The 25255-nt window shown below is 47.6% G+C and overlaps 1 protein-coding gene across 2 annotated transcripts in view; it reads right to left on the bottom strand.

The window, feature by feature from the left end:
- Window positions 1–9196: 9196 nt before the first annotated feature.
- SLC4A1AP (solute carrier family 4 member 1 adaptor protein) overlaps window positions 9197–25255 on the bottom strand; it is a 69653-nt gene continuing 53594 nt past the window's right edge. The window contains exons 11-14 of one of the 2 annotated variants that reach the window (XM_082249301.1): window positions 24012–24119; window positions 14814–14881; window positions 12300–12372; window positions 9197–9520 (exon numbers count right to left, since the gene is read on the bottom strand). In XM_082249301.1, coding sequence (XP_082105427.1) covers window positions 9471–9520; window positions 12300–12372; window positions 14814–14881; window positions 24012–24119 — 299 coding nt within the window. In that variant the 3' untranslated portion in view covers window positions 9197–9470. The remainder of the gene's footprint in view (window positions 9521–12299; window positions 12373–14813; window positions 14882–24011; window positions 24120–25255) is intronic. The other variant, XM_082249302.1, reaches the window with a different exon arrangement.

Genomic DNA, 25255 nt, shown 5'->3' with positions numbered 1-25255 from the left:
TAATAAAAAAAGAGCGACAATTCTGAAAAAAAAAAAAAAAACAATATTTTTTACTTTCTGCTATATAAAAAAAATTTAAAAATCTAATTTTTTTAAATCATTTTAAGGCAATTTGTATTCAGCTACATATTGTTAGTAAAAAAAAATCCCAATATGTGTATATTGATTGGTTTGCGCAAAATTTATCCCGTCTACAACCTAGGGGAGAGATTAACCACTTCTTGACCAGAAGGATTTGCCCCCTTAACCACTTGCCGACCGCCGCAAGTAGATATACTGCGGCGGTCAGCCCCTCACAGGCAGAGTGACGTAGGGGTACGTCACTAGCCTGTGAGGCTCTGGGGAGCGAGCGCGCGCCACCGGAGGCGCGCTCCCGCGCGGTCACGGACCCCCCCGCGCGTGTGACCGGCGGACCCGATGTCCGCCGGTCACTCAGCGATCGTCGGTGGAGAGGGAGAAAGTCAGGCGGCTGATGTAAACAAGCCGCCTGTCATTCTCCCCTGTGTAAGAATGGTGATCATACGGTTCTACTATGTAGGACCGTTGATCACTGTTCCTACACCTCAAGCCACAGCCAATCACAGTTAGAATCACGCCCCTAGGGACACACTTAACCCCTCCTTCTCAAATAAAGTTAACCCCTTCACTGCCAGTGTATTTTTACAGTAACAGTGCATATGTATAGCACTGATTACTGCAGTAATGTCACTGGTAACCCCAAAAGTGTCAAAAATGTCAGTCAAGGGTCCGATCTGTCCGCCGCAATGTCGCAGTACCGCAAAAAAAATCGCAGATCGTCGCCATTATACGTTAAATAAAAACAACAAAAATTACAAAAATATTTCCCTTTGTTAGTAAACGCGATAACTTTTGCGCAAACCAATCAAAATACGCTTTTTGCGATTTTTTTTACCAAACATAGGTAGCATAAAACAAATTGGCCGAAAATGTTAAAAAATTTTGATTTTTACATTTTTTTGGGGGGAATTTCATATACAAAAAATGTGAAAAATATTGTTATTTTTGCAAAATTGACGCTTTTTTTTGTTTATAGCACATGATCAAAAAATCGCACAGGTGATCAAATACCACCAAAAGAAAGCTCTGTTTGTGGGAAAAAAAGGACGTCAAATTCGTTTAGGTACGGCGTCGCACGACCGCGCAATTGTCCGTTAAAGTCACGCAGTGCTGAATCGCAAAATACCCCCTGGTCAGGAAGGGGGTAAAATCTTCCGGGCTTAAGTGGTTAATGACCAGGCCATTTTTTTTGCGTTTGGCACTGCGTTACTTTAACGGACAATTGCACGGTTGTACGACGCTGTACCCAAATCAAAATTGATGTCCTTTTTTTACCCAACAGAGATTTTTTTTGGTGGTATTTAAACACCTGTGCGATTTTAATTTTTTGCGCTATAAACAAAAAAAAGCGCAACAATTCTGATAAAAAAAAAAATATTTTTTACTTTCTGCTATATAACATTCCCCAAAAAAATTAAAAAATCACATTTTTTTTATCATTTTAGTGCAATTTGTTTTCTGCTACATATTTTTGGTAAAAAAAAATTCCAATAAGCATATATTGATTGGTTTGTGCAAAAGCTATCGTGTCTACAAACTAGGGGAAATATTAACCACTTCTTGACCGGAAGGATTTGCCCCCTTAATGACCAGGCCATTTTTTTGCGATTCGGCACTGCGTTATTTTAACGGACAATTGCGCGGTTGTGGGACACTGTACCCAAATAAAATTGATGTCCTTTTTTGGGGGGTTTTTTTATTTCATAAAAAAAAAAAAAAAAGAATGTAGACAGAAAATGTGGAAAAAAAAAAGATTTTCTTAGTTTGTCAGGAAATTTTGATTAGGTGGCACTAATATGCCGCACTGATGGGCACTGATTAGGTGGCACTAATACGCCGCACTGATGGGCACTGATTAGGGGGCACTAATATGCCGCACTGATGGGCACTGATATGCAGCACTGATGGGCAGCACAGATTAGGTGGCACTGATGGGTAGCACAGATGAGCAGGCACTGATTGGGGGGTCATTGATGTGCATTTATTTTACTGTATTGGAATCAGGGCACTGATGATCAGTGCCCTTATTACTTGTCTTGTACTCCCCTTCGTGGAGGAGCAGCGATCGCAGCTGCACTGTGTTCCTAGGAAACGGCGAGACCCGATCTTGGTAAAGAGCCAATTACATGTCTCTTTACCCATGTGATCGGCTGTGTCCAATCACAGCGGTTACATGTAAATGAGGAAATGCCGTTTTTCGGCGCTCCTCGCCTCACACTGTCGGAGTGTGTGGTGAGGAGAGCCGAAAAACGGCATTTCCTCATTTACATGTAACCGCTGTGATTGGACACAGCCGATCACATGGGTAAAGAGACATGTAATTGGCTCTTTACCAAGATCGGGTCTCGCCGTTTCCTAGGAACACAGTGCAGCTGCGATCGCTGCGGGGCGCGCAGGAGCGGCCGTTCTGGGGCGCCGTCATATGATGTCAACCCAGAACGAGAGTCGCACCGCTCCGCTCCGCCGTCATTTGACAGTGGGCGAGCAGCAAGTGGTTAAGCTTAGTCCTACCCTGGAGTTCCATGTTGCGAGCAAAGGGGTAAACTTGGATTAAAGGGGTCAGGCTCGGGGGCCCAGGCCTAAAGATGTGTAAGGGGCCCCAAAATTTATGATGGCTGCCCTGCCAAGCAAGCATCCTAACAGCTGGTGAAGCACTGCCCAGACTGCACAGGTGCTCTTCAACACCCAATTCCCCCGGTATTCCAGCCTAAGATATTTATAAAACAAAGTGTTTATCCCCCCCTTAGGGGAAGGTTCCCTTAACAGCCCGTACTCACAGGATGTCCTCAGTCTTCAGGGATGTATGACACTGGTTGGGAGACTGAGGACATCTGGTGGTGAAAAAAAATTACTGCAGGGGACAGCACCAGAGAGGAGGAGAGTATTTAAATCAGAAAGTTTATTTTTCATTATTTCATTAGGATGAACTCCGGCCTTCCCTTCAGTCTTGCACAGTTGTAGCGGCTCCTCTCCTGGACTAAAACGGCTTCCTCCGATTTCACTGCACACTGTGAGCTTCTCACATTGTGCATTAGAAGCTGCAGCAAGTCAGATGGAGGCCCCGCCTCCGTTCCTGGCTGGGGGACATCCAGCATTATCTAACCCCTTTCTTCCCCAGCCCAATTATCCCTGGCTCTGCCTATTTTTTATTGGATTTTAGTTTTTTTCAATCATGGAGTCTCAGCTCTATGTGTGGGCATTACCTGGGGTGGTTTGCTTGTGTGATTTGGCACTATGGTTGTTAATGTGTAGCTGCTGCCCCCCCCTTAAACTGACTACCGGGGTAGTGTCTAATAGACGTTTGCAAAAAGGAGTGGGTTTGGTGCTGCTCTATTCTTATTTCTGTAATGTTAGACTAAGATTATCATAAATCATGCCGTGCTAAAATTCCATGCCTACTAATGCAAAAACATATACAGAAAAAATTATATAGAACAAAATATATTTATATAATAAAAAATATGTGCAAAAAAGCAAGTGCCAAGTGAAAGTGACCAATGCTATATAACATTCAAAAACATGTAAAAATCTGTTTTACCATAAGTATACATAAAATATATAGCAAAGTGTCATTTCTTCAGTGTTGTCACATGAAAAGATATAATATTTACAAAAATGTGAGGGGTGTACTTACTTTTGTGAGATACTGTATATAAAGTGACCATAATCATGAAAAGTGACCAGTGCTACCAATCATAAGTCCTTATGTAATAAAAATAGTCCATTATTCCAATGCTCCACCCTTCATATACCAACACTGCAAGTTCTTCGAATAGTGGCACTATAGCGGCAAGAACTGATGATGTTGCAGCAGGAGAGAGTTCCTCAGAAGCATGTAAAGTGTTCGGTGTTCTCCACATGTGCCCCCCTCTTGTTGCCTCACTCACCAGAAATATCTCCCCTCACTGGGGGTATTCAGCATCCACAGCTCCACCTGGCTGTATGTAGATATCCAGGGCCAATCCTAAGCTTCTCCTGATGATGTCAGGGTGACGAAACACGTAGGGCGGAGCCACATCGTCATTGCATCACTTCCGATTTCTGGGTCCGTGGAGCGTATTGCGTCCCAGACTTCCTGGTTCAGATCACGCTGAATGATTTTACACTAATGTAAGTTCAATACTGCTCATTTAAATAAATTTTACCTTACAGAATTACGCTATGAAGTTTGCCTTTGACATTTACATAAACGTTCGATACTGCTGGGGAGAGGAAGTAACACTAAGGAGGACTACCCTGGGGTTGGTCCTGGATATCTACATACAGCCAGGTGGAGCTGTGGATGCTGGATACCCCCTTTGAGGGGAGATATTTCTGGTAAGTGAGTGGGGGACCTGTGGACACGCCGGGTACTTTACCTGCTTCTGAGGAACTCTCTCCTGCTGCAACATCACCAGTTCTTGCCCCTATAGCGGCACTATTAGAAGAACTGGCAGTGTTGGTATATGAAGGGTGGAGCATTACTATAACGGATGGACTATTTTTATCACATAAGGACTGATGATTGGTAGCACTGGTCACTTTACATGATTTTGGTCACTTTATAAACCGTGTCTCACAAAAGTAAGAACACCCCTCGCATTCTATCTTTTCATGTGACAACACTGAAGAAATGACACTTTGCTACAATGTAAAGTAGTGAGTGTACAGCTTGTATAACAGTGTAAATTTACTGTCCCCTCAAAATAACTCAACACACAGCCATTAATGTCTAAAAATTAGGGGGGGGGGGGAGACACACTGCATGTGAAGCTCCCACCCCAGGAGCATTGGAGGGACGCTGCATGTGAAGCTCCCACCCCAGGACCGATGGAGGAACACTGCATGTGAAGCTCCCACCCCAGGACAGATGGAGGGACACTGCATGTGAAGCTCCCACCCCAGGACAGATGGAGGGACACTGCATGTGAAGCTCCCACCCCAGGACAGATGGAGGGACACTGCATGTGAAGCTCCCACCCCAGGACAGATGGAGGGACACTTTGCATGCGAAGCTCCCACCCCAGGACAGATGGAGGGACACTGCATGTGAAGCTCCCACCACAGGACAGATGGAGGGACACTTTGCATGCGAAGCTCCCACCCCAGGACCGACGGACGGAAACTTGGCATGTGAAGCTCCCACCCCAGGACCGATGGAGGGACACATTGCATGTGAAGCTCCCACCCCAGGACAGATGGAGGGACACTGCATGTGAAGCTCCCACCCCAGGACAGATGGAGGGACACTTTGCATGCGAAGCTCCCACCCCAGGACAGATGGAGGGACACTGCATGTGAAGCTCCCACCCCAGGACAGATGGAGGGACACTGCATGTGAAGCTCCCACCCCAGGACAGATGGAGGGACACTTTGCATGCGAAGCTCCAACCACAGGACAGATGGAGGGACACTTTGCATGTGAAGCTCCCACCCCAGGACCGATGTGACACTGCATGTGAAGCTCCCACCCCAGGACCGATGGGACACGGCATGTGAAGCTACCATCCCAGCAGCATTGGAGGGACACTTTGCATGTGACACTCCCATCCTAAGACCATTGGAGGGACACTGAAGCTCCCATCCCAGGACCATTGGAGGGACACTATGAAGCTCCCAACCCAGGAGCATTGGAGGGACACTTTGCATGTGAAGCTCCCATCTGAAGACCGATGGTGGGACACTTTGCGTGTGAAGCTCCCACCCCAGGACCGACGGACGGAAACTTGGCATGTGAAGCTCCCACCCCAGGGCCGATGGGACACATTGAATGTGAAGCTCCCACCCCAGGAGCATTGGAGGGATGCTGCATGTGAAGCTCCCACCCCAGAACCGATGGAGGGACACTGCATGTGAAGCTCCCACCCCAGGATTGATGGGACACTGCATGTGAAGCTCCCACCTCAGGACCGATGGAGGGACACTGCATGTGAAGCTCCCACCCCAGGAGCATTGGAGGGACGCTGCATGTGAAGCTCCCACCCCAGAACCGATGGAGGGACACATTGCATGTGAAGCTCCCACCCCCAGGACTGATGGGACACTGCATGTGAAGCTCCCACCCCAGGACCGATGGAGGGACACTTTGCATGCGAAGCTCCCACCTCAGGACCGATGGAGGGACACTGCATGTGAAGCTCCCACCCCAGAACCGATGGAGGGACACTGCATGTGAAGCTCCCACCCCAGGACCGATGGAGGGACACTGCATGTGAAGCTCCCACCCCAGAACCGATGGAGGGACACTGCATGTGAAGCTCCCACCCCAGGACCGATGGAGGGACACTGCATGTGAAGCTCCCACCCCAGGACCGACGGACGGACACTGCATGTGAAGCTCCCACCCCAGGGCCGATGGGACACATTGAATGTGAAGCTCCCAACCCAGGACCGATGGAGGGACACATTGCATGTGAAGCTCCCACCCCAGAACCGATGGAGGGACACATTGCATGTGAAGCTCCCACCCCCAGGGCCGATGGGACACGGCATGTGAAGCTACCATCCCAGCAGCATTGGAGGGACACTTTGCATGTGACGCTCCCATCCTAAGACCATTGGAGGAACACTGAAGCTCCCATCCCAGGACCATTGGAGAGACACTGTGAAGCTCCCAACCCAGGACCATTGGAGGGACACTGTGAAGCTCCCATCCTAAGACCATTGGAGGAACACTGAAGTTCCCATCCCAGGACCATTGGAGAGACACTGTGAAGCTCCCAACCCAGGACCATTGGAGGGACACTGTGAAGCTCCCAACCCAGGACCATTGGAGGGACACTGTGAAGCTCCCAACCCAGGACCATTGGAGGGACACTGTGAAGCTCCCAACCCAGGACCATTGGAGGGACACTTTGCATGTGAAGCTCTTGTCCCAGGAAAATTGGAAGGACACTTTGCAGACTCTGAACACACAACATTTGCTCCTCGTGTGATCCAATTCATTTTATTGCAAAAAAAAACCAAACAGATCAATAAAAACCTACACAGTAAATTAAATAAAAAGGACACCCTACAAGTACAGAAAGAAAAAAACATGGCCAAATCTGAAACCCAAAAATTTCACTTTTTTTAATGTTATTTTAGAAACAACGCTACAAACTAACAGGTATTTACAGCCTCGGAATTGTACAAGGTGGGAAAAAAAATAAAAAATATCACAAAAATAAAAATGTCCACTCCAACAACTGACAGTCCTAGGGGAGCGGAGAAGTTCTGTTGAATGCCGTGTCCTCTAGAAGTCTCTAGAAATAAGACCTGAAATACAAAGGTTGTGAAACCGACGACAAAGGTTATTATACATAGACGGAGGATTGCAGGCGGTGGCTCAGGGTGTGGCCGTCCTCTTGGTGGGAGTGGCCGTCCTCTTGGTGGGAGTGCATCTCATCGGACGGCAGCTGAGGCTGAAACTCCTTAATGCTGGTGGTAAGCATATTCCTGGCAGGATTTATGATCAGCAGCTGAGGGGTGTACGGCAAGCGTCGGCATTTTGTGCTGGCAGCATGCTTAATTGAGCACCCCCAGCACTGTGACTGCTCTGTCAGCTTTTGGTCTCATAGCTGGTAGGATTGGCTCTTGATCAGGTGAACACTGTGAAGGCCAATCATTAGGAACACATGACAGGGAGGCCCAGGAAACATCTCTGGAGATTAACTTCTTAATGGGCCAGCAGAAATAGTTTAAAGCGGATCTCCAGCTTTAGTTCTAGTTTAAATAGTTTGTTCGGGCCAGGCTGGCCCAAAGAACCATTTCCCTTACTAACATGTGCAGCCCGCTGAGGCAACACCTCTGTGTTCTGGGTGAGAGAAGAGACCTTTCTGTCTCACATCCGAAACAAGATAGCTTAACTCTGAGTGCCCCTCAGCCATTCACAGGCAGCTTTGTATTCCATCAATAAATACAAAGCTTCCTCTGATTGGTTGAGTTAGAGGTTGTGATATCAGCCTGCCTCTGAGCTTGGGCTACATACAGTACTGTGTTCTGGCTGAGAGAAGAGACCTTGCCGTCTCACACCCGAAACAAGATAGTGTAAAGTCTAAGTGCCCCTCAGCCATTCACAGGCAGCTTTGTATTCTATCAATAAATACAAAGCTTCCTCTGATTGGCCGAGTCAGAGGTTGTGACATCATCAGCCCGCCTCTGAGCTGAGGCTACATACAGTTTATACAGCACACCCAAGCAGGCTACACATTAGTGAAGGGAAATAGTTGGTTTGGGCCAGCTTGGCCCGTAGGAACTATTCCAACTGAAACTAAAGCTGGTGATCAGTTTAAATATACAATCCCAGGTTAACACTAACTACGCTTAAAAATGTCCCCCCCCCCTCTTCTCCCACCTATTCTGTGTACAGATGTTCACTTACCTATTTTGGGAGGGGAGATTTTTAAGCAGACTTAGGAGTTGGAATTCCACTTTAAGGTGGCCATACAGGTAGCGGGCTTTAGGTATGAGCGAAACAAGAAACGTATTGCTCAACAATGCAACACACACTGTTATTGATTGAAAAATGTAGTCTACCTAAACTGATCTATTGAAAATGATCAATCTATATCACGTGCTCTGACACACACAGATATTCATTCAATCGATCAGAAAAGATGGACTAGCCAGAGTCAAAATCAAATGAGAGCTTCCTAAAATCGATCAAATGAAGCATCTTCTGGATTTCAATTCTCAACTAAATGATCATATTGATTCGTGTGTGGCCACCATTAGAAGTTGTAGTAAAGAAAATATCCCTTGAGTCGCACATTGCCGCAAATCTGCTATGTATGTGGCGGTTTCAGCCCGGGCTCAGGCCACGCCCCCCGATGCTTAGTGATGATCCCTTGACTAAGCTGGCCAGGTGGAGCGAAACCCGTTGGGCGGACCCGGGCTGAGACGGCCACACACCCTTTCATAGCGGATTTGCGGCTCAATGCTGACGTTTGGAGCCGAGACAAGCTCCGTTCCTGGCCGGCACACCCAGCGGTTGCCGATGGACTAGGACCCCCTCTGGAGCCTAAGTGCCACCTACATTTTTACATTGGTTCACCTTTAGTCTCCCCTTGAAAACTTTATTGGCAGGCCTGTGTAGAGATGAGATGCAAGTCAGAAGCTGAGCGGTTGGGGGATGGGGTGCTGAGTGGACCTAACCATAAACGCTAAAACATCTCTTTGCGGGTTTCCTTTGCAGCATAGAACACAAGTGCGGGTTAAAAATCCGTTTGTCCTCATATTTCTGGAACCGATGTCTTCAGTGGCAGATCGATCGAGGTACAAAACTGTCCGATGTGTAAACATCTGTGATATGTGGAATGAAAATGAACCGGCCGTGGATGTCCGGGGGAAGGGGATCCTGTGGTGGAGTCTGGAGGGATTCAGAAAGGAGGTCAACGCGGTGAGCGTTCCCTGTGCAGCAGCGTGGGATTGGTTCAGTAGCCATACTTGTCATTTAGGTGGGTCTTCCCGTCCCCGGATTGTCCTGAAAGAAAGTGGAAAATAAATGTAGTTCAGTCAATTATTTATTTCCTGTGTGATTGGTCACCCACAGCGTCCACCGGTCATAGCAAATGATTGATCAAAGTACCGGCCCTGCTGGCAATAATATGTGATCACTGGGCCAATCACATGCCCGTTGTAAATGGATGGCTTCCTTTCAGCCTATCCATTGTGGACATTGTGATGCTAGCTGTGATTAGTCAATGTGTTCACCAGGGGCAGTGTCAACTTTCGGCCCAAGGGGCAAATACAAGCCAGAGGCCCATGGTGCAGCGACTTGGCCTCCCTCCCACTCTCCCAATCCTTCTCCTGACCCCCATTCCAAGCTAAAAACCCTGCTCCAGAAACTCTACTTACCAGCTGAATCCAGGTTCCCAACCTGGCCAGCAGGGGGAGATTGGGGGGAGCTAGGACAGCTCGGTTGGGGGGAGCCAGGAAAGCTCATTTGGGGCTGGCCGGGGAAGAAGAATCTCCAGTGGGGTATGGAACCACCCTCTGCTCAGACACAGTTTACACCATCCATGCTTGGGGGGTGGGGGGGCGGGGTACGCTTTGTCCTGGTCTTCAACCCGCACTCAGTAGGTCAGGGGCAGAGACTTTTTACTTCTCTTCACCACAAATCCTTTTAGGTATGTCTGTGGCAGAAGCTGTGCAGCCTTTTTACGGACCATCAGAGCGGCCCAGGGGGCAATTGCCCCCCTACTCCCTGGCCCAGTCCTCCCCTGGTGATCACATGGTACAGACAGGGCCAATCACAGCTCATCTGTGCCATGTGATTAGCTCTGGCCAATCATAGCTATTCACGACAAAGTAAACTGAATCAGTTTAATTCAGTAAACTTCTTGCTTATACCAATGAAAGTCACTGCTATAAGCAATCAAAAAAAATTCTGAATAGTACAGTGTTACTATGGTAACATTACAGTGCATCCGGAAAGTATTCACAGCGCTTCACTTTTCCCACTTTTCCCACATTTTGTTATGTTACAGACTTATTCCAAAATGGATTCCATTCATTATTTTCCTCGTAATTCTACAAACAATTCCCCATAGTGACAACGTGAGAGAAGTTTGTTTGAAAGCTTTGCAAATTTTTTAAAAAAGAGAAAAAATGTAAATAAATAAATATCACAGCTTTTGCCATGCCCCTCAAAAATCAGCTCAGGTGCATCTGGTTTCTACTGATCATCCTTAAAATGTTTCTACAACTTGATTGGAGTCCACCTGGGGTAAATTCAGTTTATTGGACATGATTTGGATGTTTACATTCTCTGCGATAGGAATAAAAGTGATCAAATTTTTTTATTTTAAAAAAGGGACAGTGCAAGAAAAATAAAAGAAAATTTGAAGGGCCCCCATGCAGTAGTAAGCACATATGTAGGGCACACCCACAAATTTAAATGGTGTTAAAACCCCACGTGAGGCATCGCTTCGAACGCCAGAGAGCGCAATAATTCTAGCTGTAGATCTGCTAGGTAACTCTAAACTGGTAACCTGTATACATTTTTAAAGCTTTGCCTATGACGATTTTTTAAGTACCGTAGCTTTTGTGCCATTATACGAGTGTGCGCAATTTTAAAGAATGAGAATTTTGGGTATTTACTCAACGTAACATCTTTCATGTTTTACAAAAAAAACTGGGTTATATATATTGTGTTTTGTTTAATTCGGTGTATTTTTCCACAAAAACTGCTTTTGAAGAGAGAATCGCTGCAAAAACAACAGTGTGACATAAAAAAATTGCAACAACCGCTATTTTATTCCTTAAGGCAAACTTCAAACTATGGCCTTCCAGTTGTTCAGGGACTACAATTCCCATCATGCCTAAGTCCTGTCTGTGAATGTTTACAACACCTCAGGAAATGTGTAGTTCTGCAACAGCTGGAGAGCCGTAGTTTGAGGATCCCTACTCTAAGGCCTCTACAAAAAAAAAAAAAAGAAAAAATTACACACACACACACTAATATATATATATATATATATATATATATACACACACACACACATTATATATATGTGTGTGTATATATGTACGTATGTGTATGTATATATATATATATATATATATATATATATATATATATATATATATATATACACACACACACATATACACACACACATACATATATATATGTGTGTGTATATATATATATATATATATATATATACACACACATATACACACACATATACACACACACATACATATATATATATATATATATATATACACATATATATTATATTACGTATGTGCGTGCGTGCGTGTGTGTGTGTGTATATATATATCTATATCACACACACACACACATATTATATATATATATATACATATACACACTGTTATATATATATATATATATATATATATATACACATACACACACACACACACACACACACACACACACACATATAAACGCTGTCTTGGCGCGGCCATCTTAGATGTGGGCATCTGAAGCCGCAGTGTAATCTGCTGTGATTCCAGGGAGTGTTCTGGGAGTTCTTCCTGATTCCACACACATACAGTATATATATATATATATATATATATATATATATATATATATATATATATATATATATATATATATATATATATATATATATATATATATATATATATATATATATATATATATATACACACACATACACATACACATACACACTATATAATTTTCTTCCCAAGAAAAAACTGTGCTTTTTAGACATAGGAGAGAAGTGGCAGAATTGGCCCGGTGGTTTAGATGACATTACCTGCGGGGGGCGTCCATACACAGTAATCAGGGTCATCTTCGGGGTACTGGGGGGTGAGAACACCTTGTGGAGGCTGAAGAAGAAGAAAAGTAAAGATTGGTGATTTCTTTGATCAATGAAAAAGATACATTATTCAATACGTTTTGTCTGCAGCTGCAACATTCCATCTACATTATCATTTGACAGCTCCAAGTTTCCCCTTCCCAACCAACCAATTCGAAGACATGGCGGACAGCAGTGCCGTCCTAATAGCATCGTGGGGCCCCTACCAGCCTGCATCAGGCTCCCCCCCATCACAATCACTTACATTGGGTATTCCCATAACAGTACCCGTTACAACAGGTGTCCCCATCACAGTGTCCCCTTAATTTAGAGTTGTGCCCCTCCCCCTTTTACTTACAGATCTCAGATACTGTTCTATACTGCAATGAAGGCTCATTATATAAAATCTCATAACAGGATCTTAACAGGAGCTCTCTGAAAATTATTTCAAGGGTTGCTTCCATGATAAGGCCTTGTTTATATGGGCATACTACTTAAAGCGGAGTTCCACCCAAAAGTGGAACTTCCGCTTTAGGGAGTCCTGACCCCCCGACATGCCACATTTGGCATGTCATTTTTTTGGGGGGGGGGGAGCGGGTACCTAGTTTTGACAGGTACCCGCTCCCACTCGGAGCGCCGCGGCGCCCTGAGCGGAAGTTCTCCTCTCCCCCTCCCCCTCCCTCCCTGCAATCTTCTGGGACATGTCAAAGGTCCCAGAAGATTGCCGGCCAATCACGGCGCGCAGCGCAAATCGCGCATGCGCAGTGGGTACCCGGCTGTGAAGCCGCAAACTGTCACAGCCAGGTGCCCACAGCAGTGATGCCGTCGCCGAGGGAGAGGATCGAGGCTTCGGGCGGCTGCATTGCTGGACCGTTGGACAGGTGAGTGAAATGGCTGGAACTCCGCTTTAAATTTTGCCTAAAGCAGAACTTTAAGTCTTGCCTAGGGCAGCACATAACCAGAATTCACCACTGTTTATGGCCCTGCACCCACACAAATATCAAATTGGGAGCGGCGGCTGGGGCTGTCCAGCTGCTGCATTCCAAGTGACATGAATGGGACTGCCTGCATGGGGATGCCCAGAATACGTGTGGATCCCTGCGCAGGTAGACACAGGTGTACACTCAGTTGAACGAGGTCTAAAAGGGTTGAAAAAGGCTGCAATGAGATGAAATGTATGGCTGTGATCACTGCTAAAAAAAAAAAAAAAAATTCCCATGCCGATGCATTTTACCTGCACTGTAAATGCAGCCAAATTCATTACTGGGCCACTGCTGTGAATTCCCTCCCAAGCCGTATCCAAGGCCAAGCAGAAATTTATGGAAGTTTGGGGGTAGATTTACTATAACTGGTGGAGCTGTGCCTGGTAGCCAATCAGCTTCTAACGTCCGCTTGTCCAATTAAGCTTTGACAATGAGCCCCGGTTCACACTGAAAGCGGGTTTGAATTCAGTGCGACTTCGGGTGCGATATGAAAGACATTTGTGTGGGTCATGCACAGATTATCTATTTAAATCACCCCCGAAGTCGCCAAAAGTAGTGCAGGAACTACATTTGGGAATCAATGTGGCATCGCACCGATTCGGACAGTGCCGTTGCCGGTGTTCTGTCAGAAAACCCTACCCCATCAGATTTCCCTACCTACGTCATTTCCGGTGTGGGATCGTCATGAACCAGTTGTAGCCGCGTCACACGTCCTACTGCGCATGCGCGGAATAGGTAGGGAATTTTGATAACATCGTAAGAAGTGAGGCCAAGTCCTACTGCGCATGAGCGGGCGCATGCGCACCAACGGATCGGGCAGCGGCATCTCTTATAACAAACATCCATCCGATCTCCATGGCACACACTGCGCCGAGCCGACAATGGGACAATCCTATTCCCTACCCACACCCGCACGCCCACTGTCTCATTGTCGGGTCGGCGCAGTGTGGGGCATGGAGATCGGATTGTCGGCTCGGCGCAGTGTGGGCCATGGAGATCGGATTGTCGGCTCGGCGCAGTGTGGGCCATGGAGATTGGATGGATGTTTGTTATAAGAGATCCCGCTGCCCGACCCGTTGGTGCGCATGTGCCTGCTCATGCGCAGTAGGACTTTTGCCTGACCCCTTACGATGTTATCAAAATTCCCTACCTATTCTTCGCATGCGCAGTAGGACTTGTGACGCGGGTACAGCTGGTGCATGACGAATCCACAGCTAATCTCAAGCGGAAATGATGTAGGTAGGGAAATCTGATGGGGTAGGGAAATCCGATAGAACACCGGCAATGGGCTACGATTTGACATGTCAAATTGGCCCGATGTGAACGGGGGTTAACACCTGGAAGCCGATTGGTTACTATGGACAGCTGCACCAGATTCTGTGTGTGCACCGGTTTTAGTAAATCTCCCCCTTGGTGTCCACCATAGCACACAATTTTGTTGCTCTGGTCTTCCCCCACCCCGAAAGCGAGACTTAGGACAGATACTGACCTTACTGGGGCCGTACATTTTCTTCTGCCTTTCTGGAGCCGGTTTGGGGATCGCATCCGTCGGGGTTGCTGGAAGAGAACGGTATTTACAGGTCAAATGCCAGGTCACACTCAATATTCAACCTTTTCTTGCAAAAATGATTATATCCTCCCTCCGGCCTCCCCTTCAGTCTAGCACAGGTGTAGCGGCTCCTCTCCTGGAATGAAACGACTTCCTCTGATTTCACTGCACACTGTGAGCTCCTCACAATGTGCATCAGAAGCTGCAGCAAGCCAGATAGAGCTCCGCCCCACTTCAATGGACAAATACGGGCATTACACAGAACTCTGCTTTGTAATAATTGCATTTAGTGGCCCAAGAAAAACAAACAACCTTCCTTCCAGTGACCAAATACTTAGACTTAACGGGGGCCTGGCTAACAGGAATACCCCCACTTTTAAAGTACACAATGAGACCAGAGCATGTATGTAAAACGAAAATGTACTTCAAGTGAAGCAATACCTTTCTGCATGTAGATACACTAGCTCTAGAGGAAATCTGGGTCAGCTTGATATGGCACTGCTTTCCAAACCATAAGTGACAGGGACACCAAACCTAGGGAGCACGTTAAGGGGACGCAGGACTATACCAAGGTAGGTTACCTAGGCAAGCTTGGCGGCCACAAAATAGGATCTGTTGTAGTCCTGGGCCCCCCTCTCGGTGCTCCCCAAGTTTGGTGTCTGTCACTTATGGTTCGGGAGCAGTGCCATGTCATGGTGACCAAGATTTCCCACAGACGTCAATGTTAGACAGGGAGCAGTGCCATGTCAAGCTTGCCAAAATTTCCTATAGACGCCAATGTTAAAAATCGGAAGTAGTTCCATGCCAAGCGGTGTCCGTACTCCAGAGTGTGCGTAAAGCGAGTGTGCGTAAAGTGAGCGTGCGTAAAGCGAGCGTGCGTAAAGCGAGCGTGCGTAAAGCGAGTGTGCGTAAAGCGAGTGCGCGTAAAGCGAGTGCGCGTAAAACGGGGTATGGCTGTACTGAAAGCCCAAGTCCAGCATGGTCATCCCCAGAGTACTCTGCATACCCTCCCCAGATAAATTCATGAAAATATTTTTCCCCAGGTGTTTCCTGTCTGTTCAGTGGATGATTGGGGTCCTCTTCCTCCCTCTGCATCAGAAGTTTAAGCAGCCCAGGCCAGTGTGATGTCCTGGGCTCACAGGAAGTAGGAAGAATGGCATTGGGCACTCAAGATGGAAAAGGACCAATGCTGGATACAGCAGGGGGTTCTGCATGGGACAACACTGAGGGAAAAGATGAGGACTGTAGCAAATGTTTGATTTAAAATGTTTTAAAGTACTGGGTTTACCTAGTTTGTCATTAAATTTGAAGTGAGCTTAAAGGATTATTAGCTCTGTGTATCTCCACAGCATGTCATAGCCATCCTCAGTGCGGGCACAGACAGACCTGGTACTGCCCTCACTGACTTCCAATGAGCTTAAATCAGGGCAGACATAGAAAGGAGGACTTACTGCAGGTGTCAGCTAAATGACAGCAGAGGACAATCGGGTCTCCTACCATCCCAGACAGGGCTGTGCTATGTGGCAGAGCTGTGAAAACCTCAGGACTGGAATAACAAACAAATCGCTTGGCAGATAAAACGACCCGCATAGACACCGATCAGCCATAACATTATGACCACACACACACACATATACATTATATATATATATATATATATACATACATATACACACACATATTATATATATATATATATATATATATATATATATATATATATATATATATATATATATATATATATATATATACACACACACACACACACACACATAGTGTCTCATGAAAGTAAGTACACCCTTCACATTTTTGTAAATATTTTATTCTATCTTTTCATGTGACAACACTGAAGAAATGACACTTTGCTACAATGTAAAGTAGTGAGTGTACAGCTTGTATAACAGTGTAAATTTACTGTTCCCTCAAAATAACTCAACACACAGCCATTAATGTCTAAACCGCTGGCAATAAAAGTGAGTACACCCCTAAGTGACAATGTCCAAATTGGGCCCAATTAGCCATTTTCCCTCCCCGGTGTCATGTGACTCGTTAGTGTTACAAGGTCTCAGGTGTGAATGAGGAGCAGGTGTGTTACATTTGGTGTTATCGCTCTCACTCTCTCATACTGGTCACTGGAAGTTCAGCACGGCACCTCATGGCAAAGAATTCTCTGAGAATCTGAAAAAAAGAATTGTTGCTCTACATAAAGATGGCCTAGGCTATAAGAAGATTGCCGAGACCCTGAAACTGAACTGCAGCACAGTGGCCAAGACCATACAGCAGTTTAACAGGACAGGTTCCCATTTAGAACCGGCCTCACCATGGTCGACCAAAGAAGTTGAGTGCTGTGTTCAGTGCCATATCCAGAGGTTGTCTTTGGGAAATAGACGTATGAGTGCTGCCAGCATTGCTGCAGAGGTTGAAGGGGTGGGGGGTCAGCCTGTCAGTGCTCAGACCATACGTCGCACACTGCATCAAATTGGTCTGCATGGCTGTCGTCCCAGAAGGAAGCCTCTTCTAAAGATGATGCACAAGAAAGCCTGCAAACAGTTTGCTGAAGACAAGCAGACTAAGGACATGGATTACTGGAACCATCTCCTGTGCTCTGATGAGACCAAGATAAACTTATTTGGCTCAGATGGTGTCAGGCGTGTGTGGGGGCAACCAGGTGAGGAGTACAAAGACAAATGTGTCTTCCTACAGTCAGCATGGTGGTGGGAGTGTCATGGTCTGGGGCTGCATGAGTGCTGCCGACACTGGGGAGCTACAGTTCATTGAGGGAACCATGAATGCCAACATGTACTGTGACATACTGAAGCAGAGCATGATCCCCCTCCCTTCAGAGACTGGGCCACAGGGCAGTATTCCAACATGATAAAGAATATTAGCAGCTTGAAAAAACATGTAGGCAACAGGGGAGCTCAGACGCCTGTTTTAGGGGAAACGCGTCGGGGGGAGGAGCTGAACCGTCACGCTGCTCGGTCCGCGCTGCAGGTGACCGAGCTCTCCGGTTACCTTCATGTTTTTCAAGCTGCTAATATTCCATCCACATATAAGTGCAATATTATGTAATTGTATTAAAAGTATTAAAGTTAACGCACTATTGCCCGTTTCCATCTCTTATGCCGCACTGTGCCACATTTGGAATGTCCGGTTCACCTGTGAGGAGATTAGTGTCAGTGTCCAAGGGTGGTGTCGGCATCTGATGCTCGTACCGAGGCTTAGCCCTTCGTGATTGGAGACATTCATCCTTTTCAGAGTCGGGAGGTTCTGTGTCCATTGTGGCTGCCGTCATCATTTGTTGTAGTTACCGTGGCTCAGCTGATATATATATATATATATATATATATTCTTGCACAGATAAAGCCTAAATCTGGTAAGCAGCCATCTAATTGCGCGAGTACCGAGGGGTTGCATGCAACACTAAAGGGGGACAGTTGTGTGGAAATACCGTTCACCTTTCCATCGCAGCCAGAATTCTTTATGTACTTTTTTTTTTTTTTACTCTCAGTATCTGTACATTTAATATATTTCACTTTGGACTTTAAGCACCTGGTTTTTAGCTTCTATAATTAATATTGATGAACTCCACTAGACCTCTGAAGGTTTGCTGTGGTATCTTGGCACCAAGCTGCTAGTAGATCATTTAAGATAGGAGAATCTTATTTGTATAACATTGGAAAAATTAATAAAAAGTTATTATTAAAAAAAAAAAAAAAAAAAAAAAAAAAAAAAAAAAAAGATGGGAGGAGGGGCCTCCATGGAACAAACATCCCATAGTGCATTCTGGTACCATCTCTTCCCCAGGTAAGTGACGCACCCGGCCATCCACATAAAGAAAAAGAAAATGTGATCAGGCCACCCAATCCCATTGCTCCGTGCTCCAGTTCTGATGCTCACGTGCCCATTGTAGGTGATTTTGGCTGTGGACATGGGTCAGCATGAACACCCTGACCAACCTGCGGCTACACAGCCCCATACACAACAGACTGCGATGCTCTGTGGGTTCAGACACCTTTCTAGGTTTTCCCTCCCCCTCCATCAATGAGCCTTCCCCTCCCCACCTCCACCAATAAGCCTTCCCTCCCCACCTCCATCAATAGGTCTTCCCTCCCCACCTCCATCAATAGGTCTTCCCTCCCCACCTCCATCAATGAGCCTTCCCTCCCCACCTCCATCAATGAGCCATCCCTCCCCACCTCCATCAATGAGCCATCCCTCCCCACCTCCATCAATGAGCCTTCCCTCCCCACCTCCATCAATGAGCCTTCCCTCCCCACCTCCATCAATGAGCCTTCCCTCCCCACCTCCATCAATGAGCCTTCCCTCCCCACCTCCATCAATGAGCCTTCCCTCCCCACCTCCATCAATGAGCCTTCCCCTCCCCACCTCCATCAATGAGCCTTCCCCTCCCCACCTCCATCAATGAGCCTTCCCCTCCCCACCTCCATCAATGAGCCTTCCCCTCCCCGCCTCCATCAATGAGCCTTCCCTCCCCGCCTCCATCAATGAGACTTCCCTCCCCGCCTCCATCAATGAGACTTCCCTCCCCGCCTCCATCAATGAGACTTCCCTCCCCACCTCCATCAATGAGCCTTCCTCCCCACCTCCATCAATGAGCCTTCCCTCCCCACCTCCATCAATGAGCCTTCCCTCCCCGCCTCCATCAATGAGCCTGTTATACCTGAAGGGTTTCACATGTACTGTCACTTTAAGGCTGGCTCCACCCAGGAGTGATGACAAGGGTCAAGGGGCAGAGTGGCCATCTTTAGACACATGTAGAGATGTATTGATATGCAGAGCTGTCCTGTAATGCTGTACAGTGAGTCCTGAATAAACAACCGTTGTTCCAGACCAGAGTCCTGTGTCTCTCACAACACGGAGAATATAACAGTGGCGACGAGGGTGGGATTTACAAGGTTACTATCCGTGTGAGAAAGGAAAGGAAGAAAAAAAAACTCTGGATTGTCAGGAATACAAACACCCACAGAGCCCAGCAGGAAAATGTCATTGATTGGGACATTAAGTGAATTTGATGGCGAACAGACAACGTGGATTTCTTGGATTGAAAGATTAGAACAATATTTCTGTGCAAATGCCATCCCAGGCGACAGGCAAGTAGCAGTGTTTCTGACAGTGGTTGGTGCTAGGACATATGACACTCTTAGGGATCTCATTTTCCCTGAAAAACCATCATCTAAGACTTTGGCAGAGCTCCTGACACTGTTAGGAAATCACTTCCAGCCTAAACCACTAGAGATTGCAGAGAGATTCCGGTTCTATCAGCGGCAGCAGCAGCCAGGTGAAGATATTAAGGCTTATGTGCTCGCCCTTCGCAGACTAGCCTCAACCTGTTCTTTTGGGGAGTACTTACCAACTGCACTGAGGGATAAGTTTGTCATGGGACTGAATAGTGAGTCTAGCCAAAAGAGACTGTTAACAGAGAAAGATCTTACCCTTACAAAGGCAATTGAGATAGCTTCAGTGATGGAAATGGCTGTGAAAGATACAGAAGCTTTGAACCCCCAGAGCAGAAGGGAAGAGGTTAAAGAGGAAGTTTTCAGAACAGCAGTCAAGCAAACTGCAGCTAACTGTAAATATAGAACCTCACCAACCAGGACGTCAGCTTGCTACCGTTGTGGAAATACAGACCATGATCACAAAGTCTGCCGGTTTAAGGATCAGCTCTGTCATAATTGTGGAAAGGCAGGCCATCTGAAACGAGTCTGCCGTAGTAAGAAGGTGCGAAATAAACAACCTCTGAACCCCAGGACAAAGGCATATATGGTGGGAAGATATACATCGTCATCGGAATCAGAGGATGAGGAAGTGCTCCACAGATTGGACATACATCATATGCATTCAGCACCCTCAGCAATGACTGTAGAAGTAACCGTGGAAGGAAAGAAACTCAAGATGGATGTAGACACAGGAGCAGCAGTTTCAGTTATCACCCAGAAACAATGGAGAAAACTTCTGATCCGAACAACTGTCCGTCCAACACCAATCAAACTGCAGACATATTCAAAGCAGATACTCCACCCACTGGGGTACGTGAAAGTACAGGTATCCTACAAGGGTCAGACAAAGAGAATGCCATTATATATCCTAGAACATGGGGGACCCCCTCTTTTTGGGAGAGACTGGATTGCTCACTTTGGCATGCCAGACATCGCCATTAACCCCTGCAACACCGTGACCATTCCATCAGGGGATGAAGAGGGATGGGTGAAGTCCCTGAAACAGCGATTCCCGCAAGTCTTTGATAACCATTTGGGAAAAATAAAGCATGACTGTGTGAGACTCAGGCTGAAACCCAATGCCCAGCCTAGGTTCTTCAAAGCTCGGACGGTACCTTTCGCACTCCGAGCAGGTGTGGAAGCTGAACTAAGCCGGCTGGAGGAACAAGGTGTCATCTCAAAGGTAGAGCACAGCGAGTGGGCATCACCAGTTGTACCAGTAAAGAAAGCGAATGGGGACTTACGCATTTGTGGCGATTTCCGCATGGCACTAAATTCTCAACTCTCCCCGCCTCCATCAATGAGCCTTCCCTCCCCGCCTCCATCAATGAGCCTTCCCTCCCCGCCTCCATCAATGAGACTTCCCTCCCCGCCTCCATCAATGAGACTTCCCTCCCCACCTCCATCAATGAGCCTTCCCTCCCCACCTCCATCAATGAGCCATCCCTCCCCACCTCCATCAATGAGCCATCCCTCCCCACCTCCATCAATGAGCCTTCCCTCCCCACCTCCATCAATGAGCCTTCCCTCCCCACCTCCATCAATGAGCCTTCCCTCCCCACCTCCATCAATGAGCCTTCCCTCCCCACCTCCATCAATGAGCCTTCCCTCCCCACCTCCATCAATGAGCCTTCCCCTCCCCACCTCCATCAATGAGCCTTCCCCTCCCCACCTCCATCAATGAGCCTTCCCCTCCCCACCTCCATCAATGAGCCTTCCCCTCCCCGCCTCCATCAATGAGCCTTCCCTCCCCGCCTCCATCAATGAGACTTCCCTCCCCGCCTCCATCAATGAGACTTCCCTCCCCGCCTCCATCAATGAGACTTCCCTCCCCACCTCCATCAATGAGCCTTCCTCCCCACCTCCATCAATGAGCCTTCCCTCCCCACCTCCATCAATGAGCCTTCCCTCCCCGCCTCCATCAATGAGCCTTCCCTCCCCGCCTCCATCAATGAGCCTTCCCTCCCCGCCTCCATCAATGAGCCTTCCCTCCCCGCCTCCATCAATGAGACTTCCCTCCCCGCCTCCATCAATGAGACTTCCCTCCCCGCCTCCATCAATGAGACTTCCCTCCCCACCTCCATCAATGAGCCTTCCCTCCCCACCTCCATCAATGAGCCTTCCTCCCCACCTCCATCAATGAGCCTTCCCTCCCCACCTCCATCAATGAGCCTTCCCTCCCCGACTCCATCAATGAGCCTTCCCTCCTCGCCTCCATCAATGAGCCTTCCCTCCCCGCCTCCATCAATGAGCCTTCCCTCCCCGCCTCCATCAATGAGACTTCCCTCCCCGCCTCCATCAATGAGACTTCCCTCCCCACCTCCATCAATGAGCCTTCCCTCCCCACCTCCATCAATGAGCCTTCCCTCCCCACCTCCATCAATGAGCCTTCCTCCCCACCTCCATCAATGAGCCTTCCCTCCCCATCTCCATCAATGAGCCTTCCCCTCCCCACCTCCACCAATAAGCCTTCCCTCCCCACCTCCATCAATAGGTCTTCCCTCCCCACCTCCATCAATAGGTCTTCCCTCCCCACCTCCATCAATGAGCCTTCCCTTCCCACCTCCAACAATGAGCCTTCCCTCCCCACCTCCAACAATGAGCCTTCCCTCCCCACCTCCAACAATGAGCCTTCCCTCCCCACCTCCAACAATGAGCCTTCCTTCCCCACCTCCAACAATGAGCCTTCCTCCTCCCACCTCCATCAATGAGCCTTCCCTCCCCACCTCCAACAATGAGCCTTCCCTCCCCACCTCCAACAATGAGCCTTCCCTCCCCACCTCCAACAATGAGCCTTCCTCCTCCCACCTCCATCAATGAGCCTTCCCTCCCCACCTCCATCAATGAGCCTTCCCTCCCCACCTCCATCAATGAGCCTTCCCTCCCCACCTCCATCAATGAGCCTTCCCTCCCCACCTCCATCAATGAGCCTTCCCTCCCCACCTCCATCAATGAGCCTTCCCTCCCCACCTCCATCAATGAGCCTTCCCTCCCCACCTCCATCAATGAGCCTTCCCTCCCCACCTCCATCAATGAGCCTTCCTCCTCCCACCTCCATCAATGAGCCTTCCCTCCCCACCTCCATCAATGAGCCTTCCCTCCCCACCTCCATCAATGAGCCTTCCCTCCCCACCTCCATCAATGAGCCTTCCCTCCCCACCTCCAACAATGAGCCTTCCATCCCCACCTGCATCAATGAGCCTTCCATCCCCACCTGCATCAATGAGCCTTCCCTCCCCACCTCCATCAATGAGCCTTCCTCCTCCCACCTCCATCAATGAGCCTTCCCTCCCCACCTCCATCAATGAGCCTCCCCTCCCCACCTCCATCAATGAGCCTTCCCCTCCCCACCTCCATTAAATGAGCCTTCCCTCCCCCACCTCCATCAAGAAAGCCTTCCCTCCCCCACCTCCATCAAGAAAGCCTTCCCTCCCCACCTCCAGCAATGAGCTTTGGCCTCCCATGACCCTGTCACCGGTTCAACAGTTTTCCTTGGCCGCCCTCTTGGTTGGTCCTGACCTCTGCAGACCGGGAACATCCCAGAAGAGCTGCAGGTGTGGAGTTGCTCTGACCCAGTCATCCAGACATTACAATTTGGTCCTTGTCAAAGTCCCTCAAATCCTTACATTTGCCCATTTTCTCTTCATTCAACAGATCATCTTCAGGGACAACATGTTCACTTGCTGCCTAATATATCCCAACCACTTTCAGATTTCATATTGTAACCAGATAATCCATGTTATGACTTTACCTGTCAGTGGTCAGAATGTTATGGCTGATTGGTGTTCGTGTTTCATCTGCGTATTTAGGTGTTTGGAGTTCATTTTTGACAGTTCCTCCAATATAACAGAATGTATGAAGAAATCTTTATATGACATAGGAAATGACCACGCACCTGGCTTTTTCGGGCCTTTTGAGGAGTGGGGGTCAGCGCTGTGCTCTAGGACTTCCTTCGGCTTCTCCGGGGTCACCCTCTGCACCTCTTCCACTCTGCTGCCACCTGCTGGACAAACAATTCTTATCAGCTGGATGTTACCTAAAGACCTGATGTGACACTCTATAGACATTCATCATTACAAAGGATTTATACAGAGCCAACAGTTTGTGCAGCACTTTACAGTACAGATGTAATATCATACAAGACAAGAGGGTTAGGACAGCCAGCAAGAGATTTACAATCTAAAGACTCGTTCACATTATAGTTCCGAAAGAAAAGAATGAAAGACTTTTTATAGGGAAGAGGTGCTGAGAAAGTGACCTCCTGAGAGATATCTACACTGCTCAACAAACATTAAAGGAAATCTTTTTAATCAGAATATATCAAGTCAGTTAAACTCCTGGGATAATAATTAGGTCAGTTAAGTAGCAGAGGGGGTTGTTAATCAGTTTAAGCTGCTTTGGTGTTAATGAAATTAACAGGTGCACTACATGGGCAACAATGAGACAACCTCCAAAACAGGAATGGTTTTACAGGTGGAGGCCACTGACATTTTTTCCCCTACTCCTCTTTTCTGACTGTTTGTCACTAGTTTTGCATTTGGCTGGGGTCAGTGTCACTACTGGTAGTAGGAGGCCATACCTGGACCCTATAGAGGGGGGTCAGTGTCACTACTGGTAGTATGAGGCCATACCTGGACCCTATAGAGGGGGTCAGTGTCACTACTGGTAGTATGAGGCCATACCTGGACCCTATAGAGGGGGTCAGTGTCACTACTGGTAGTATGAGGCCATACCTGGACCCTATAGAGGGGGTCAGTGTCACTACTGGTAGGATGAGGAGATACTTGGACCCTATAGAGGGGGTCAGTGTCACTACTGGTAGTAGGAGGCCATACCTGGACCCTATAGAGGGGGGTCGGTGTCACTACTGGTAGTATGAGGCCATGCCTGGACCCTATAGAGGGGGGTCAGTGTCACTACTGGTAGTATGAGGCCATACCTGGACCCTATAGAGGGGCTCGGTGTCACTACTGGTAGTATGAGGCCATACCTGGACCCTATAGAGGGGCTCGGTGTCACTACTGGTAGTATGAGGTCATACCTGGACCCTATAGAGGGGGTCGGTGTCACTACTGGTAGTATGAGGTCATACCTGGACCCTATAGATGGGGGTCGGTGTCACTACTGGTAGTATGAGGT

The sequence above is a fragment of the Pelophylax lessonae genome (genome assembly GCF_965119305.1).
Source record: "Pelophylax lessonae genome assembly, chromosome: 3".
In the NCBI taxonomy this organism is placed as follows: domain Eukaryota; kingdom Metazoa; phylum Chordata; class Amphibia; order Anura; family Ranidae; genus Pelophylax; species Pelophylax lessonae.
The sequence above is the reverse complement of the archived record's forward strand: the minus strand, read 5'-3'. Positions and strand labels throughout refer to the sequence as shown.